General features: G+C 55.4%; 1 protein-coding gene across 8 annotated transcripts; it reads left to right on the forward strand.

The window, feature by feature from the left end:
* The first annotated feature begins 607 nt into the window (after window positions 1-607).
* NECTIN4 (nectin cell adhesion molecule 4) lies at window positions 608-17,291 on the forward strand. 8 transcript variants are annotated; one of them, XM_033856197.2, is made up of 10 exons: window positions 608-1,012; window positions 7,347-7,384; window positions 9,650-10,009; window positions 11,287-11,577; window positions 12,671-12,791; window positions 13,729-13,877; window positions 14,118-14,277; window positions 14,679-14,754; window positions 15,129-15,203; window positions 15,461-17,291. In XM_033856197.2, the coding sequence occupies exons 1-10, from the start codon at window positions 978-980 to the stop codon at window positions 15,758-15,760; spliced, it is 1,605 nt and encodes a 534-aa protein (XP_033712088.1). In that variant the 5' UTR covers window positions 608-977; the 3' UTR covers window positions 15,761-17,291. The 8 variants fall into 8 exon arrangements, with proteins under 8 accessions (XP_033712088.1, XP_033712068.1, XP_073661487.1 ...); XM_033856206.2 differs by lacking the exon at window positions 608-1,012 and adding an exon at window positions 1,116-2,413; XM_033856177.2 differs by lacking the exon at window positions 7,347-7,384 and having other exon boundaries at window positions 617-1,012.
* Window position 17,292: the final 1 nt, after the last annotated feature.

The following is a 17,292-nucleotide window of genomic DNA, read 5'->3' on the forward strand; positions in this document are numbered from 1 at the left end:
ATTCCTCGGTCAATTCCTTGGCTTATCCTCTGTGGGGTAGGGGTGAAGCGGAGGGGGTCGCTTAAGTTCCATCTGAGGGGTCTTTGAACTAACTCCCTGCCTCAGGGATAGGGATGTAGGGATACCACCTAAGTTGTGTGTCCTCCAGCAAGCCCCTTCCTCACTCTGGGCCTCTGTTTTCTCATCTGATGGATGAGGTATTTGGGCCAGTACTGTCCTCAGTTCTGGCTTTCTCTGATTCTGGCTCCCAAGCTGAACCCCTCTGGGAGACTGGGGAACTCGGCAAGGCCGGGGGGAAGGCAGCAAGGCTGGCTGGGGTGTGGGATGCTTGGGTTCCTTTCCACCCACAAGGGCCTTGCCCCTGTTCCTCCTGGCCTGGCGCCTCCCTCTTTGAGCCACACCAGGCCTTCTCCTACCCAGCCCCTATCCCCCCCCGCCCCCCCCCCCCAAGCCTTTCCTCTCCGGTCACAGCCCCTTCCACACACTGCCAGGTAAAGCCTGGAGCTGACGATGGGATCCCACCTCCCAGGTCCTTCCCTCCTTCCCTCCCTCTCTGGCACCCATTAGCCAGCGCAGGCTGTGGGGGTGGCGGCTGCCGTGTCTCCGCGCCAGGCCCAGCCCCCAAAGACGCACCTGTTCTGACCTGCTGAGCAGGTTCCCAAGTTTCTGCTGTCGTTGTTGGCCACGGCGTGGGAAGCAGCTCTGGGGGAGCTCGGAGATCCCGATCACGGCTACTTGCGGGTAGCTACGGTTGGGTGGGTGGAACGGGACCGGGTCCCCGAGTGGAGATCCTAGTGGGACAGGCAAGTGCGGCAGTGCCTGAGGACTCCGTGACTTCCTGTCTTCTGGGTCGGTGCTCGATCCAGCTCTAGAGCCGGCTCCCAGGGAGAACTCAGTGGAACTTCAGAAACACCAGGCAGCTCTGCCTTTTGACCGATGCCTCTGTCCCTGGGAGCCGAGATGTGCGGGCCTGAGGCATGGCTGCCACTACTGCTCCTGGCATCGTTTACAGGTAGGACTTGCTTCAGGATCCTTGCTTCTGAGCCCAAGCCAACACACACACACACACACACACACACACACACACACACACACACACACACACACACACACACACACACATATACACGCACGCACACATACACATTCCCTTTCCTTTTACTCTGAACTGAGGAATCAATCTCTCTCTCCCACCTCCAGCGGATAGTAGTGCCCCCAGAAGAGCCACTGTAGCTCTCCTGCTTCATGTCCCCTTCCAGCCCCAGGCCAGGTCATTGGGTCTGGGGTCCCTGACCACCTCAGCCAAAGGGCTGGAGCTGTCTCTTGGGGAAGAGACACGGTGACCCGTTGCAGGTGGCCAGGGAGGTAGAACTGGTGGGGACCCTTTCACCCCAGGTTTTCCTGGAGGTTCCCTCGCCTACACCCTGGGCTTCAGAATTGCTGACTGGGGCTGCAGCTGGTTTCCCCAGTCATCAAGGTGAGGGAAGCCTGAGGCCCAGAGAGCAGATAGGGTCTTTCTATCTCCTTCTCCTCTGTTCACGATATCCTAGAATACTGTTGGGTGACTACAGGGGAGCTGGAAGCTCTTCTCTCTCTGGCCCCCTCTGTCCCTGAGCACACTATGAGGTACCAGGGTGGGAATCAGGCGGTTACTCAGAAGAGTGGGGGTCTAGGGAAGGGTAGCTTCTAGAGTGCCCTACCCTAGGGCATTCTTTTGTTTATCCCCGTCCCCCCATTTTCTCAACTAGATGCCTTGTATCGCTCTCGTGTAATGTATATACAGAAGATATAAATTATAGGAATTTATAATCTTCAGAGTGGGGGAGAGTATATGTGTGTGTGTGCGTGCGTGAACATAATGAGTCCACGGTAGGTGGGATTCTGTAGGCTGTTCCCAGGATAATGGGCAACTGAGAAATCTTTCTCCTTGGAAAGACAAGGCCTTATCTATATGGGACAGTTTGATTCCCAGTCCCAGGATCAGTAGTGACGGAGCCTCAGTTGTCCAGCAGGGCCTAGCAGTGATGTCCCCCAACCTCCATCCCCAGCTAAGGCTGTGCGGAGGAGAGTGAGGTCTAGACGTGTGGATGGGTAGGGGCTGCTTCTGCTCTGATCTTATAATGGAAAGGCTGTTGGCCCAGCCTCCAATCGCAGGTTACTGAAACTCCAAGCCCTGCCATCCCCCCTACCCCCTACATCTTAATTCCCATCTTCCAGACAACCTTCTCACTCGCTTAGGCCAAGAGGGCGGGGCCTGTTTGCTGGGGCCAGGGAACTCGGCAGTCATTTTCCTGTAGGATCTACCCACGCCTAAAGAATGGAGCCATGATGTCTCAGGACTCAGAAGTTACCAAAGAGATCATCGATTCAACTCCCTCATTTTACAGATGGGAAAACTGAAAGAAACAGATAGGCAAGTGAGCTAACAATATTACTCAGTGTTAGAAACGTAACCAGGGTTAGCGTCTTGGTCTCCCAGTTCCTAGTTCATTAAAGCATAGTGCCTGAGTGCACACTAGGGATAGCCAGGGTGCTGGATGCTGGAGATGCAGCAGTGAACAAGACAAAGTCCCCAGAGAAGCCAGGGAAGGGTAGAGGACACCCCTTCTAGTTAGGGCGTCACCCCAACCTTGCCCAGTGCCTGGACAGGTGCTGTGGCTACCCGGCTCCAGGGAAGCTGGTGCCCAGTGAGCCATGATCTACTGCTATAACCTGCACGGAGCCGGAGGGTGCTCTGAAGGCTGAAACTCAGACTCCAGGTTCCTAGCCCGAGGATCAGATGCGCCCACCTAACTGCCACCCCTATTCTGGCTCCTCTGTAGGCATCTCCTCAATGGCCCCCAGGAAACTAGAGTGTTTCTTGTCTCTGAAAAAGCCTTGGACTGGGAAGTCAGGAGTCTTGGGTTCTGGTCCCTTTCCTGCAATTAATTTGCTACACGACCTTGGGCAACTAAGAAACTAGACTTCAGCAGACCAGGAGGTAGAACCAGATGATCCCTATAGGCCTTCCAGCTCTGAAAGCCTGTGGCTGCGTAAATATGCAGCCCCGAACTGAAGGTGGGTGCTGGGTGCTGGAAGAGGCGGTGAGTCTGGCTGTGGTGACAGAAGGGGGAAATGTCCTGACCCCATTTCGCAGTGGGGACCAAGGGTAGCTTTACCCTGGATATTGCCTTCTGCCCCTGCACTGCTGCAAATTAGTGCCCCCACCAAGTCCTGGGCCATTAGAGCTCTGAGCCCCAGGGCCCTGCCCCACCCCTGACAGGGAAAGGAGCCCAGGCTAGGGAGGCACCTCGACACCACAGCTCTTTGTCTCTCCTTAATGGGATGAGTTTCCAGGTGAGGTCCCCTCCCTTCTCCCTCCCCATCTCCTGCCCTGGGCCTGAGGGACCTAAATCTACAGATATCCCCCCAATAGGATCCTAGTTCCTAGATCTATTTTGGGGCCCAACTGAGCCCTGCACGGGGTTCTCTGAATTCTGAGGTCTCTCCTCTGAGGGTTAGGACCAGCTTTCTGTCTGAAGTTAGTTTCCTAGAAAGGGAAGGGCCCCATCCCTGCTTTTCTACTCCTGTTTATGGAGGGGGGCAGGCCCTTTCCTGTAGGATCTACCCAAAGCCGGGGAAGCCAGAAAGGCAGGCTAGCTTCCCTGCCCAAGGTGGGGAGAACTAGGGGGAATCCCAGGGAAGCCCTGTGGCCCCGTTGACCTTGGTCCCACCCCAGTGTTTCAGGGAGCTGGGCTAAGGGGATCCCAGCCACAGAGATGGCAGTGAGGGGCTCATAGTAGAGTCCACAGTCCCAGCCTCTAGACCCCAGCCTCAGGATCCTGGGGTCCTCCAGGCAAAGTGAAGGGGGGTCAGCCACCGTGGGGAGCCAGCCTAGTGAGGAGAGAACGCCTGGGCTTCCCGGCCTTCCAAACTTGCCCTGGTGCTAACCAAAGTCTGGACAGAGAGAAGGGATGGGGGTGGGGTGGGGAGCTGAGTCAGGAGTGAAGGGAGGAGAGAAGCCTAGGGGTTGGATCTGGGAACAGAATCTAAAATGCGAAGGTCAAGTTCAGAACTGGAGGCAAGCCACCAAGCCCCCTGGAGCAGGGCTGTGCAGGAGGGGGTCGGGGTCACTCTTTCACTGAGGCAGGGAGCCTCTGGCCTCAGAAGTTTACCCACAGTTCTCAGGCCACCCTCCTCCCCTCTAGCCTTTAAAACTGGCTGGCATGTCCTGAGAGCTGGGTTGAGGTTGTGATTTGGGGCGGGGCAGAGCTGGCCACACTTGCAGAGATGTGGGAGGGGGGTGGTTGGCTGGCAGGACTGGGGAGGGGGTTAGGATCTCAGGAGTTTGGGAGAAGCGGAATTCTGGGTCTCCCACCCACGGTGTGGCTGTTTTGGTGACTCAGCCGGGCTCAGACTCTGGCTCCCTGGGGGTTTAGGGGACTTACCTGTGCTGGAAGCTGTGTCTGGGCCAGAGCCGGGGCTGCCTCAAGGCCTGTCCTCCCCCATTGTTCTCACCTCCCTTTGTGATTGGTGTGGCCCCCCTCCCCATCCACTAATCTGTGGTGGGCGCTTTGCCCGGGTTGGGAAGCTCTCACTAAGCTGGGGGGCTTAGGACAATGTGGGGTAAATGAGGGAGGTGGATGAATGCAGAGGGAGAATCTTGCTGGTTTTCAAATTAGCATGCCAAGGCCAAGGCTATGGGGGGAAGGATGGAGGAAAAAAAGTGCTGGGTTGTGTATATCACCTGTCCTGAATGGGGGGCTTCAGGGCTCCCCTCCCACGTCCTTTCTTATCCCAAACTCACCCACACATTCCACCTGTCTCTGGTGGAGGCTGCTTCTGTGGGGTGAGGGGAGGCAAGAGTTAACAAAGGAGAGTGAGACCCTAGATAGCTTGGACCCCTCCCCCTAGCCCCAGGCAGGGTCTCCCCCCACCACTTCCCACCAAACCTACACCAGACAACCCTCACCCCAGGCCTGGAGCTAGAGCTGGTTTTTCTGGTGGTGGCAGCAGCAGAGGCCTGACGGAGATTCCCAGGGAGAGGCCTCCTTGGGGGGCCAGAGGTGCTGGAGGGCCTGGGGGCGTGGCTGGGGGGTGAGAAGGGTGGGGGTCCTTCTAGTAGGAACCTGAGGAGCAAGGGTAGAGAGAGCTTTTGTTTTGTTCTGTTGGGGCGTCCTTGATGGTTATTTCCCATCACCCTGGAGGGACAGTGACCTCATCTCTGGGTCCCCCCACCTGAGATGCATCTGCCCTCAGGTCTGGGGTGGGGTGGGGAGGGCTGCCTGGGCGACACTCCAAACGGGTGCAGAGGCGAAGGCGCCGAGCGACACACCACTGACCTAAGGCAGCTGAGACAGACAGCCATGCAGAAGCCAAGAGAAACCGACATGAAAATATTTACTGTGTGCGCACATTCACACACACACGCATTTCATAGCCCCCTCTGGATGCAGACAAGCACACACGCTTTCCTGAAATGTGCGAAACACCCCCAAGTTCATGCAAAGAGACAGCCTCTCCTGCACGTTAACCAGCACTGAGACTCCCCAGACCCTCACCCAAAGATGTACGTTCAGACGCAAAAGGCTCACACTTATTCCCTTCTTCCTACTCACAGGCCCATCTCTAGGACCCCACTGTGTACCCCTAGATGTACGAGCAGGGGATGCTGAAGGAGACAGTCTCCTCAGAAAGAAAAGCCTCCTTCCCCAGAGATGCTGTCATCTGCAGCTGCCAGCCTGTTGCCCCTCTGGAGATCAGAGGCCGGGCCTCACACAGATAGGAAAGTTGGGACCCAGGCACAGGGTGGGGAACAGGCAGCCAGCCCAAGCCAGGAATGGAGGGCCCGTCTGGGAGCAGGCAGGGTACACAGAGGGCAGGGCCCCAGAGAGGCCCGTGGGGGCTTGGCCCGGGGTGGGGGAGGCTGAGGGCAGGGATCCCGTCTGGCCAGTTGGGCCTGTTCTCTCCCTTGCGCAAGGTGGTGGCTGGTGGTGACTGAGGCTAGGCCTGCTGTGCAGCAGTGGCTGAATCACCCAGGCATCCTGGTACTCCCAGAAGCAGGGGAGGGGAGGGGAGGGGAGTGGGGGGGAGGGTCAGAGGGAGGAGTGCCCAGCCAGCAGAGTCCACCAGGCTCAGGAAACAGTTTGCAGCAGAAGGGTCCGTGGGCCTGGCCTGGCTACTACATGCCCGCAGGGTGACCTCACCAGGCAGGCGGTGTGTCTCCTTTGCTCTGGTGACATCATCATGCGGATGCTGGGTGGGCACTGGGTGGGGGAGAAAAGTGGGAGGCAGTCCTGGCCTACCTTACCCTGGGAGTATGAGCTTCTGGGTCCACAAGCCCAGGACAGGGATTCTAAAGCCCAAGTTTTCCTTTCCTTCTCTTGCAGCGCGCGCGCGCGCGTGTGTGTGTGTGTGTGCGCGCGCGTGTGTGTAAGTGAAGGAAGGCGTTGCTCAAGCTGATATGCTCCCACTAAACAGTGCATTTAGGACAATGGGGAGCTCACCCAGAAGGGACTTTCTGGTTTTACTGGGTTCCTCAACCTGCGAAGCTTGGGCTTATCACTTGGGTTCATGGGGATCTTGGACCCACAGGTAGGGATGTGGAAGATTGGACTCAGACATGTGCTGGGGACTTGATGCATGTTGTACCCTAAGAGGGTATTTTTGGGAATTCCCTGGCAGTTCAGTGGTTAGGACTCTGAGCTTCCACTGCAGGGGGCATGAGTTCGATCCCTGGTTGGGGAACTAAGATCCTGCATGCCGCTGTGTGGCAAAAAAAAAAAAAAAAAAAAAAAAAGGTATTTTTTTGGGGGGGAAATGTGAGTGATTCATGTTGGGGAGGGGCCAGCTGGTTAGCAAGTGTAGGGATGGGGATGGAAAATATGCCATCTGACATTGTCCTAGAAATAGTCTTTGAAAGGGTTTGAGTGTCCCAGTGGAGCAGGCCTTGGACTCCCTGTGACCTGCATGGACACCAGTGTTCAAAGCAGAGGAAGTACTGGGAAGCCCCTATCTCAAGCCCACCTCCAGCCCTTCCTTGGCAGCCCTGCTTCCTCTGGCGCCAGGAGGAGGTGTCTGGGAGAGGTGCAGATGGTTAGCTGGACTCCCAGGCTGGGCTGGGTGGGACCAACATCAGCTTAGGCAGGTCAGGGCCCTGGTATCTGGCCCTGCAGGTCTGTCCTGTCCTGTTTGGGACCTCCCAGCTTCCAAGAGTATCCTCCCTTCCTCCTCCCTTGCAAGCAGGGCCATGGGACCCCCTTCCTCTGTCCCACGCTCTGCCTCACTGGAACCCTCTGGTCCACTCTAGCGGGGCTTCACTTTCTCCCTCCGTGCCTGACGCCCTGCATCCCCTTCCTTCTCCCTAGGTCCAGTCTGGAGGTGTTTCCTTTGGCAGAGAACCCAGGTAGCCAGCCTATCCTGTCTCTAATGTTGTCTCTAAGGCAAGCCTAAGGTTGCCATGCCAACCCCCTCCCTGCCCAGCCCAACCAAAGACTGCACATTCCTCCTCATTCTCCCCTTTCCTTCTTCCGCCTGTCTCTCGCATTCATTCATTCACACGCCCATTCACTCAGTCAGTCAATAAACATTAACTGAGCACGAATTATGTGCCGGGAATGCAGACCACTGAGCACTAAATCAGAAACCGTGTTTCCATATGTGATGTGAGACCGAGTTTATACTCTTGAGGTTCTCAATCTGGTGGAAGAGGCAGACAAGAAAATAGCAAATACAATCTGTGGTATAAAGTACTACGATGGGTCAAAGCAGGGTGCTAGAGGAGAACAGAGGAAGGGCACCTCACTCTGCCTGAGGTGGGGGTGGGGGGAGGGAGGACTCCAGGAGCAAGTGATGTCTAAGCAGAGTCTTCAAGGATGAGTAGGAGTTACCCAGACAGTGATGACTAGGAGCTGCCAGACATAGGGAGGAGGGCGTTCCAGCAGGAGCTCCAGGTGGAAGCAAGGTGAGGGCCAGCAGGGTGTGTGAAGTGCTGGCCAGAGGCAGGAGCTTTGAACTTTTGGGAATTGCTGCATATGCATTCCAATGCAAGGAGCTCTTGCCATCCCAGAGAGCCTTCACTCTGTCTGCAGCCTCAGCCCCCAGCCCTGTGTTTCACACGCTTTATTCCACAACTCCAAATTTCTTTCTTCCCAGCCATGAGATTCCCCGGCCATGCCTCCCTCATAAGTTACTTATCCTAGAAACCCAGGAGTTGTCTTTGAGACTCTTCTCTCTTTCTGATCAGTGACCAAATCCTGCCAAACTTCCCCTGGAACTGTCCCGTCCTCTCAGCAGCACGGTGCAGGATGGCAGCTGGAGGGTCCTAGAGGGTCTCCTGTCCCCAGTCTCCCTACTTTCTAGTCTGAGGGCACACGCCCATTGGCTTCATGCTTTAGGGACTCCCTATGTCCTCTTGGCCAAATCTGAATTCCTTTGCCTGGTATGGAAGGTCCTGGGTGATTTTTCTCTGACCAGATGTCCCACTTCCTGCTCTGCCTTAGTTCTGTCCTCTCCTCTCTGCTTCCTGAACCAGCCAGCCTCTCCACCTCCTTGGGGTTCGCCCACCTTGGTCCCTTACCTGGGACCCCTTTCCAGGTCTCATCCCCTCCTGATTCTACCCAACTCATGCATGAGCCCCTCCCATGTGACTCGGGACCACTGTGACTGTCCCATCCCACGACTAACCTGCAACACACCACTAAGCACTAAATCAGAAACCATCACAAGTGTTTCCATAGCTGTCTCCTTACGTATCTCCTCTTCCAGAATAAAGCTCAGGTTCTGTGAGTGCAGGAAATGCATCCTTCTTTGCAGATAATGCTACATGATAGATACCCCTGACTGCTTCATACTGCTCCTTGTCATGCACAAAACACTTGCCTTTTGTCACTGGTCCCTATCTCTGGTCCTCCGATTCTGGCTCACGGTTCTGACCCTGTCATGTGTGTCTGTGCTGACCTCGTATCTCTGGGCCTCTGACCTGGGGCCTTTCTGTCTTCGGTGACTTTCTCATTCCTGTCTCTGAGCCTTGGTTCGTGCCCTTCCTCCCACATAGAATACCTTCTTCTCTCTGGGAATCCAGGTCTCTCATCTTAAAGCCATGAAAAGACTGTTCCGAAGGGCCTGCTGGTTTGGACCCTTCCTACACTACATGCCCCATCCCAGACACCAACTGTTCTCCACCCTTGCCTTGGTTCCTGGCCACACTTTCTGAAAGCATTCACTTTCCCCCCCCCTTGGTAGGTTGAGCCTTCTGTGAAAGTTTGTCCATGGCTTCCCATCTTTGTGTGCACAAAATCCATTTCCCGGAGCTCCCTGAGGGCAGAGGCTGGGTCTCTTCTCTTGTTATAGTCCCCACCTTACAATTGCTCAGGACACAATCCTGGGCTGAGAGAGGGTATGACTCTTCCACATACCACCTGTGTGGCCTTAGGCAAGTCACTTCCTGTCTCTGGGTCTCAGTTTTCTCATCTTTTAAACGGCGATAATAACACCTGCCTCTTGGGAATGTTTTGTGAATCTAATGAGGTAATGGACTGAACGTGCTTTGCAAGCATAAAGTGCTCCAGGAGTTCCGGGCTGCCTTTGCGGACATTATCATTGTGGTTAAGTGTTCCCCCGGCTCTGGCGGCGCCCCTAATCCTGGCTGCTTCTGTCTGCCCCCCTGCAGGTCGGTGCCCGGCGGGCGAGCTGGAGACCTCGGACTTGGTGACCGTGGTGCTGGGCCAGGACGCAAAACTGCCCTGCTTCTACCGAGGGGACCCGGGCGAGCAGGTGGAGCAAGTGGCATGGGCTCGTGTGCATGAGGGCGAGGGCGGCCAGGAGCTGGCACTTCTGAACTCTAAATACGGGCTATACGTGAGCTCAGCCTACGAGGGCCGCGTGGAACAGCCGCCTCCCCCAAGGAACCCCCTGGACGGTGCGGTGCTTCTGCGCAACGCGGTGCAGGCGGACGAGGGCGAGTATGAGTGTCGCGTCAGTACCTTCCCTGCCGGCAGCTTCCAGGCGCAGCTTCGGCTCCGCGTGCTGGGTAAGTGGGGCCCGTTAGGCATGGGGGCGGGGGTGCTGTGTGTGCAGAAGCACCAGGTCCTCAAGCCCCGGGTCTTGGAGGGCAGAAGCTGGAGGCGGGGGGATGCAGAGATGGAGCGGGCAGAAGCGGAACAGGAAGAAGAGGTGGGGCCCTGTAGGGATGAGGGAGCTTCATTTAGCCACCCCCCCTCACCCCAATCCAGAAATTCTCTCCAAGTGACCCCAAAAGCTTGATACTGCTTGGTCAGGCTTGGGGAAGAATCCACGTATTAGGCTGTTCTTCCTTCTGCTGATCTGAAATCTCCCTCTCGGTTGCTTTCACCCGCCCCAGCAAGATGACACAGGCTTATTCTCCCTTCTGCACGACAGCCTTTCCACCAGCTGAGGACCTCTGTCATGCCCCACCCAAGTCTCTTCTTCTTCAAGCTAAACTTACAGGTTTCTGCAACAGTTCTACTAAAGACACTCATTCAGAGCCTCCCTCATCACCTTGGGCTCCATGGTTTTAGAATGTGGTGCCTAGATGTGGACATGCAGACCCAGCTATGACCAGTGTGGCTGTGCATGACCAGTGGGGCTGAGACCTTTCCTGATCTGGACCTTCAGTGAATGTGGTTGGAGACCACAATCACCTTTTTAAACCACCACTTTGCACGGATGCCCTAGACTTATGGTCAAGTTAAGTCTTTTCCATTCTGTGCTTGGACTGTTAATGTTATGAAGATAAAAATAAATAAAGGCCTTTATAGTTTCCCTTTATCTACACGGAAGTTAGTAATACCAGCCTTGGTAGAAAAATCTGGGTGTGGATCTTGGCTTCACCACCTAATAGCTACTGATCTGGAATAAATCATTTAACCTCCCTGGGCTTCAGTTTCTTCAGCTGTAAAATACAGATAGTAACACCTACTTCGTGTCTGTTGACAGGATTAAAAGAGACAACGTTTGTAAAGTGTTTAGCACAATTCTGGGCACATAGTAAGTGCTTAATAAATGATGGCTATTATTATTATTATATAGATGTTATCTGGTTAGTTTTTTAATTACTTCATTATTTTTATTTGAAAAATGACCCGTACTCATTGTAAAAAATTCAAGCATTGGAGAAAGGTACAAAGTCCACTGAAATGCTACCACTCACCTGGCATCTTTGTTGATGAAATAAAAGAAGAAAAAGGGGCCTGAAACTTGCACCTGTGCAAGACTGAACCGGGATGGGGCGGGGCCTCCTGACAGGGGTTGTGAAGGTTGTGATTTCTGCCTCCCCCCCATCTGCAGTGCCTCCCCTGCCCTCGCTGAATCCTGGTCCAGCACTAGAAGAGGGCCAGGGCCTGACACTGGCAGCTTCCTGCACAGCAGAGGGTAGCCCGGCCCCCAGCGTGACCTGGGACACAGAGGTCAAGGGCACAACATCCAGCCGCTCTTTCGCGCACTCTCGCTCAGCTGCTGTCACTTCAGAATTCCATCTGGTGCCCAGCCGCAGCATGAATGGACAGCCACTTACCTGCGTGGTGTCGCACCCTGGCCTGCTCCAGGACCAAAGGATCACCCACATCCTCCAAGTGGCCTGTGAGTACCTGGATCTTGGGTAGGGCGCCCCCATGGGCTCCAAGAGGATTGATGAGATAGTGAGAGACCCTAGGCCACACCAGTCTGGCCAGCCTGGGTCCTGGAGGCCACCTTGTATGGCTGCGAGAGCACCAGTCCAAGGTAGGAGACCTGGAGCCCATCCCAGGTGACCTTGGCAAATCACTCTGACCTTGTGTCCTTCTGTTTACAAAGGAGCTGGCCCTGCTTCAGGGGTTGTTGGGAGAATCAGATATAAACATGGAATTAAAAGCATTTTGGAAAATAGTTTAGGATTTGAAGACAGATAGACTTGGGATGAGCCCTGGTTCTGCTGTTTACCAGCTGTTAGTCAATCTTATTAAGGTTCATTTTCTTCATCAGCAGAAGGAGTATTATTATGTCAACTTTACAGGGTTCTGAACGAATGCAGTGCCTCTCGCATAGCGCTTAGTGCATAGAAGGTGCTCGGTCGACAGTCGATATTGTTTTCCTGGCATTAGACTTTGAGCCTCTCTGGAGGATAGCACTGTTTTCTACTCATACTAACCCAGCATTTGGCACTAAGTAGGTCCTCAACAAATGTCTGTGAAAGAAGTGAATGAACCGGAATTCCCTGGTGATCCAGTGGTTAGGACTCCATGCTTTCGCTGCCAAAGGCCCGGGTTCGATCCTTGGTCGGGGAATTAAGATCGCACAAGCTGCGCCACACACCCAAGAAAAAAAAAAAGAAATGAATGAACTAGTAGGATGGTTAAGCCTCTGATGAATCAGGGAGTGTTTGCTGAGCACCTGTTCTGTGACTAGCGCTATGCTACGGACCACGGGGGATTCAGAAAAGGTGTGCCACATTGCTGTGCAGAGGGACTTATAGGCTCACTGCACAGGTAAACCCATGTGGACTCTCTGAACTTCGAGAGGGGAGGGAGCTGTCAGTAAGGCGGGGCTGGGCTAGCTTTGGCCGCAGATGAGTAAGATGGAGAAGGGCAGGGGGAGGCTATTCCAGGCAAAGTGGGGCCTGGGGCGGGGGCCCTTTGAGGAAGAGCATGATCAGAGGTATCATTTCCATTCTTTCTCCTCCAACTTTTCATTCCAGTCCTTGCTGAGGCCTCTGTGAGGGGCCTTGAAGACCAAAAGCTGTGGCAGGTTGGCAGAGAAGGAGCTATGCTCAAGTGCCTGAGTGAAGGGCAGCCTCCTCCCTCGTACAACTGGACACGGTAAGGGCCTAGCTTGGGACCAGGGTCTTTCCCTCAGGACCAGCACATACTCACCGTGGGCTGGGACAATATATTCTGAACCCCAGATAAATTAGGGCACGTGTTCAAACCAGTACAAGAATATGCATGGTCACCAAATATTGTTATTGCCTTGCACCTAGGAGTGTAGGATACATGGTAATTGGCAGGAAATTAGCTGATAAGTCCTTGGCTTTTTTTTCCTTAACTTTAAAATTGTGAAATATAATACAGCATTTCGATGTTAATACTTTATATATTTATGTAAGTGCCTAAAGTGAATAAGACAAAAAGATACAGCTGACTGTGACTGTTGTGAAACTAACACTCTTAGAGTCACTACCAGGTTGCTAGCACCTCAGAAGCACCCACCCATCTCTGCCAGTTCTTTGACTTTTTTTCAGGGTCTGAGATGTCCAGACAATCAGGGAGGGGTCAGGGACACATGTGTGTGAGCCCATGACAGGCTCACATGTGAGCAGATGAGCCATGCATGTGGCCTTGTGCCTGGGGCTGTGTTCATGTATCCTGCCATGAAACATCGTGGGTGCTGGAGCATGCAGTCACATTGTCCAAGTATATCTGAGCCCCGATAGGAAGGAACAGTCCTGTTGTGTGGACTTTATATACCGTGTGGACCTGGTACCTAGTGCGGGATGACGTGATGCCTATGGAGCTTGTGGGACGGCACGCGTGTGGATCTTCCCCAAGTGTGTGTGTGGGTGCCTGGGTCAGGCTGGGCGGCAGGGAGAAGGGACCTCTGCCTAGACCTGCCTAGGGGAAGGAGGGGCACCGTGGGAACAGCCGGTGGCTCTGGGTGACGTCATGGGGGAGGGAGGTGGAGAGCTGCCCGGGCACGTTGGGTCGTGGCAGTCTCAGCCCTCCCCAGCCAGCACCCATCAGCTTCCCTGTCCTCCAGGCTGGACGGGCCTCTGCCCAGTGGGGTACAAGCAGAAGGAGATACCCTGACCTTCCCCCCGCTGACCACTGAGCACAGTGGCACCTACGTCTGCCATGTCAGCAATGAGCTCTCCTCAAGGGATTCGCAGGTGGATGTGGATGTTCTTGGTAAGCACTGGGGCAGAGGCTGGGACCTGGAGCAAGACAGGGGGGACAGGGAGCAAGACAGAGAGAATGAATTGGGAGAGTATTGATTTGGAGGGGGCTGGACTGCATGTATTTTGCAGAGGGCCAGGCTGAGGGGGTGGTCCTGGGACGTGTTTTGTGAGGACAGTGTGTGGGGGGCTGTGGAGTCCGGGGGCCGGTCAGGGATCTGGGCATCGGCCTCAGACAGTGGCCTGTCTCCAGCAGACCCCCAGGATACCACGGGGAAGCAGGTGGATCTGGTGTCGGCCTCCGTGGTGGTGGTGGGTGTGATCGCCGCACTCTTGTTCTGCCTTCTGGTGGTGGTGGTGGTGCTCATGTCCCGATACCATCGGCGCAAGGCCCAGCAGATGACCCAGAAATAGTGAGTACTGGCCACTCATGGGCGGGTAGAGGTAAGCAGGGAACAAAGGGGAGGCAAGCAGGAGGTGGGCCAGGACCGAGGAGCGAGAGGAGACTGGGCGGCCTGACATCTGAGGAGCTTGTGGACCAGAGGTAGGCAGAGCCAGTCTTCTGGGAGGTGAGAAGGGCCTTGGGGCCTGGGTCGCAGCTGGCTGAGTGAGGGTCAGATCCACATGCACGTGTATCACAGGGGCACACACACGCTCTGCAGCCGCACCGCCACCTACAGCCACTCACTCGCACTTGCAGGGACAACCCAGCGCCCACACCCTCCAGCCCCGGCTCACATAGGCTTGGCCAGGCTAGGTTCACCTTGGGAGGCTACCACTACCCTCAGCTCCTGACCAGGGGGTGTCTTCCCAGTGAGGAGGAGCTGACCCTGACCAGGGAGAACTCCATCCGGAGGCTGCATTCCCATCACTCGGACCCCAGGAACCAGGTGTGTGCCAAGGTTGGATGCATTCTTGGGGCCGGGGCCCCTCTGCGGACCAGAAGCGCAGCCCGCCCCCAGGTCTGGCCGCCGCTGACTCAGCCCCGGCAGGTCTGGAGCTGCTCTGGGTTTGCTGGGCTCCTTCAGAGGGCCCCCTTCAGCAACCCCCTTCGAGGTTGCTGTGGGAAGCCACCCTCAGCACTGGTTTCAGGGCGGGATGAGGGTGGGATGAGGGTAGGGGTGGGGGAAGTGAGGATGTTTGCATCGAGGAGAGAATGGACAGGTCAGGCTGGGGGGAAGGTGATTGGGGGGAGGCTGGGGGAGGACAGAGGTGAAGAGGCTGAGCGCTGTTCTGACTCCTCCCCCATGTGCGGGCCTTGCAGCCGGAGGAGAGTGTAGGGCTGACAGCCGAGGGCCACCCTGATGGTCTCAAGGACAACAGTAGCTGCTCTGTGATGGTGAGGCCCCCGGCCCCACCGGCGTCCCTCCCACTCTCCTCAGGCCCCTCTCCGGGTCCCAGATGTGGTGCGTCAGCTGCCCCTTCACCGGTCCCTGGTACCTCAGACTCATGCTGCCCCATCCCATCCCCTCCCCGCCCCGCTATGCCTTTGCTCTCTAGTCTCCCCTTCCCCAGGCCTAACATTCATTCCTGGCCCCCCATCTCTGAGCCGTTGAGCAACCATAACCCCTGCTTGTGCCTTACCTCTGACCCCAGCGTGCCCCAGCCGACCCCCTCACGTCTGGCTGCCCCGCCTTGGTTCCTGACTTGCCCTCCGCCCTTGGTCTCCAGAGCGAAGAGGCAGAGGGCCGCAGTTACTCCACGCTGACCACAGTGCGGGAGATTGAAACACAGACTGAACTGTTGTCTCCAGGCTCTGGGCGGACAGAGGAGGAGGAAGATCAGGATGAAGGCATCAAACAGGCCATGAACCATTTTGTTCAGGAGAACGGGACCCTGCGGGCCAAGCCCACGGGCAATGGCATCTACATCAATGGGCGGGGGCACCTGGTCTGACCCAGGCTTGCCTCCGTCCCCTAAGCCTGGCTCCCTCTGCTGACATGGAAGATTTCAGCTCATCCCCGGGGAGCCTCCCTACACACCTCATTTCCTGAGGAAGATGCTCCCCACCCCACTGACTGCTCGACCTTTTCCTCCGGTCCTTCTGTTGGATGACGGAAGGGCTCTGCTTGTTGAGTCCCTCCCACAGTGTGTGCAGGTCACTGTGTGTGCATTAGTGCTTGTCTGAGTGTGCACTGTGTGTGCGCGGAGGGGTGACCGTGCCCACGGTGTGCGTTGTGTTGTCACGTCAGAGTCCAAGTGAACCGTGGTGTGTGTGCCACAGGGTTCAGTGGCTGCATGGGGAACTCCACAGGGGATCGGTGCATGTGTCGTGTGGCTGTGTGACCTTTGCCTGTAAAACGCAGGTGTTTTCCTCAGACCCCAGAGCAGTATTAATGATGCAGAGGTTGGAGGCGGGAGGTGGAGACTGTGGGCCAGGTCCAGGTGTGCGGGCATAGCTGGAGCTGGAATCTGGCCTCCTGAGTGCGGGAGCCGGGCTCCCACCACTTGGGAGCTGTCAGGGCAAGTGTAAAGCAGCGGGCCTAGGGGTGGGCCAGAGGCTCAAACTGTTACAGAAGAAACCCTCTGCCCTCTGGTGGCCTCTGGGCCTGCTGCATGTACGTATTTGTTGTACGTAAACCTGCACAGTGGAGCTTCTTTGAGGACTACTGCCCCAAATGCATTCATAAGACAAAAGACTTTTTATAAACTTTTGATTCACCTGGACATTTATTACTGCAAGGACTGCTTAAAGTGACATCAGCCTACACAAGAATTCAGCAAAGCTAGACCTTGCTCAGGTCCTACCCCAGGGGGTTAGTTCCTGTGGTTCTGAAAGGTGCTCCGTCTAAGGCATCTTAATCTAGGCAGGCTCTTGGGAGGGAGCCGAAGAGCTGATAGAGTTTGAAGGAGGGGTGTGTGCCCCTCCGTTACTGGCTATGGGAGGGTAGGTAGGGTCCTTGGCCCTAGGGGCTCCTGAGCTCTTCCCCTAGCCTCATGTTTTCTTAGTTGTATCCACAGTTGTTTGTGATCCCTTGGTGGGGGGCTGCTAGGACTTGGTGACAAGGGCTTCTGGTTTGGTTGTGGTGTAGGGGAGAGAGAAGAGTGATTATAGACCAAGGGAGGTGAAGGAGCTGCTGGGAGCAAGAATGTCTCCTTTTCCCCAGGAGTCTCAGGGTTACTAACTTGGGTCACTAACTTCCAGCCGTTTCTCTGGTTGGGATTAGATAAGGTCCATTTTTGCCTGCCCCACCCAAATACATTCAACCAGAATATCTAGATTTAGTGCCCAAACCCTGCTCAGCCCGAACTCTGCTGGATTTCTGGACCAAAGGAGAGACTCTCATCCCCTGCTCTCCAGCCAGCCCAGGACTTTGGAGGCGGAACCTGAAGATATGGAACTCTAGTATGTATATTTTGTGTAAATATGTTCATATTTGTACATAAAAAAGATATTCTGTTTTTAAATAAACAGATAAAACCTGTTC

The sequence above is a fragment of the Tursiops truncatus genome, chromosome 1 (assembly GCF_011762595.2).
Source record: "Tursiops truncatus isolate mTurTru1 chromosome 1, mTurTru1.mat.Y, whole genome shotgun sequence".
NCBI classification, from domain to species: Eukaryota; Metazoa; Chordata; class Mammalia; order Artiodactyla; family Delphinidae; genus Tursiops; species Tursiops truncatus.

What these genes read in the sequence shown, in the direction of transcription:
- NECTIN4 (XM_033856177.2), top strand. Translation starts at nt 937, where the DNA reads ATGCCTCTGTCCCTGGGAGCCGAGATGTGCGGGCCTGAGGCATGGCTG. An exon ending in GCTTCGGCTCCGCGTGCTGG is followed by an intron (nt 10,010 to 11,286) that starts GTAAGTGGGGCC and finishes CCCCATCTGCAG; the next exon opens with TGCCTCCCCTGCCCTCGCTG. An exon ending in ACAGTAGCTGCTCTGTGATG is followed by an intron (nt 15,204 to 15,460) that starts GTGAGGCCCCCG and finishes CTCTGACCCCAG; the next exon opens with CGTGCCCCAGCCGACCCCCT.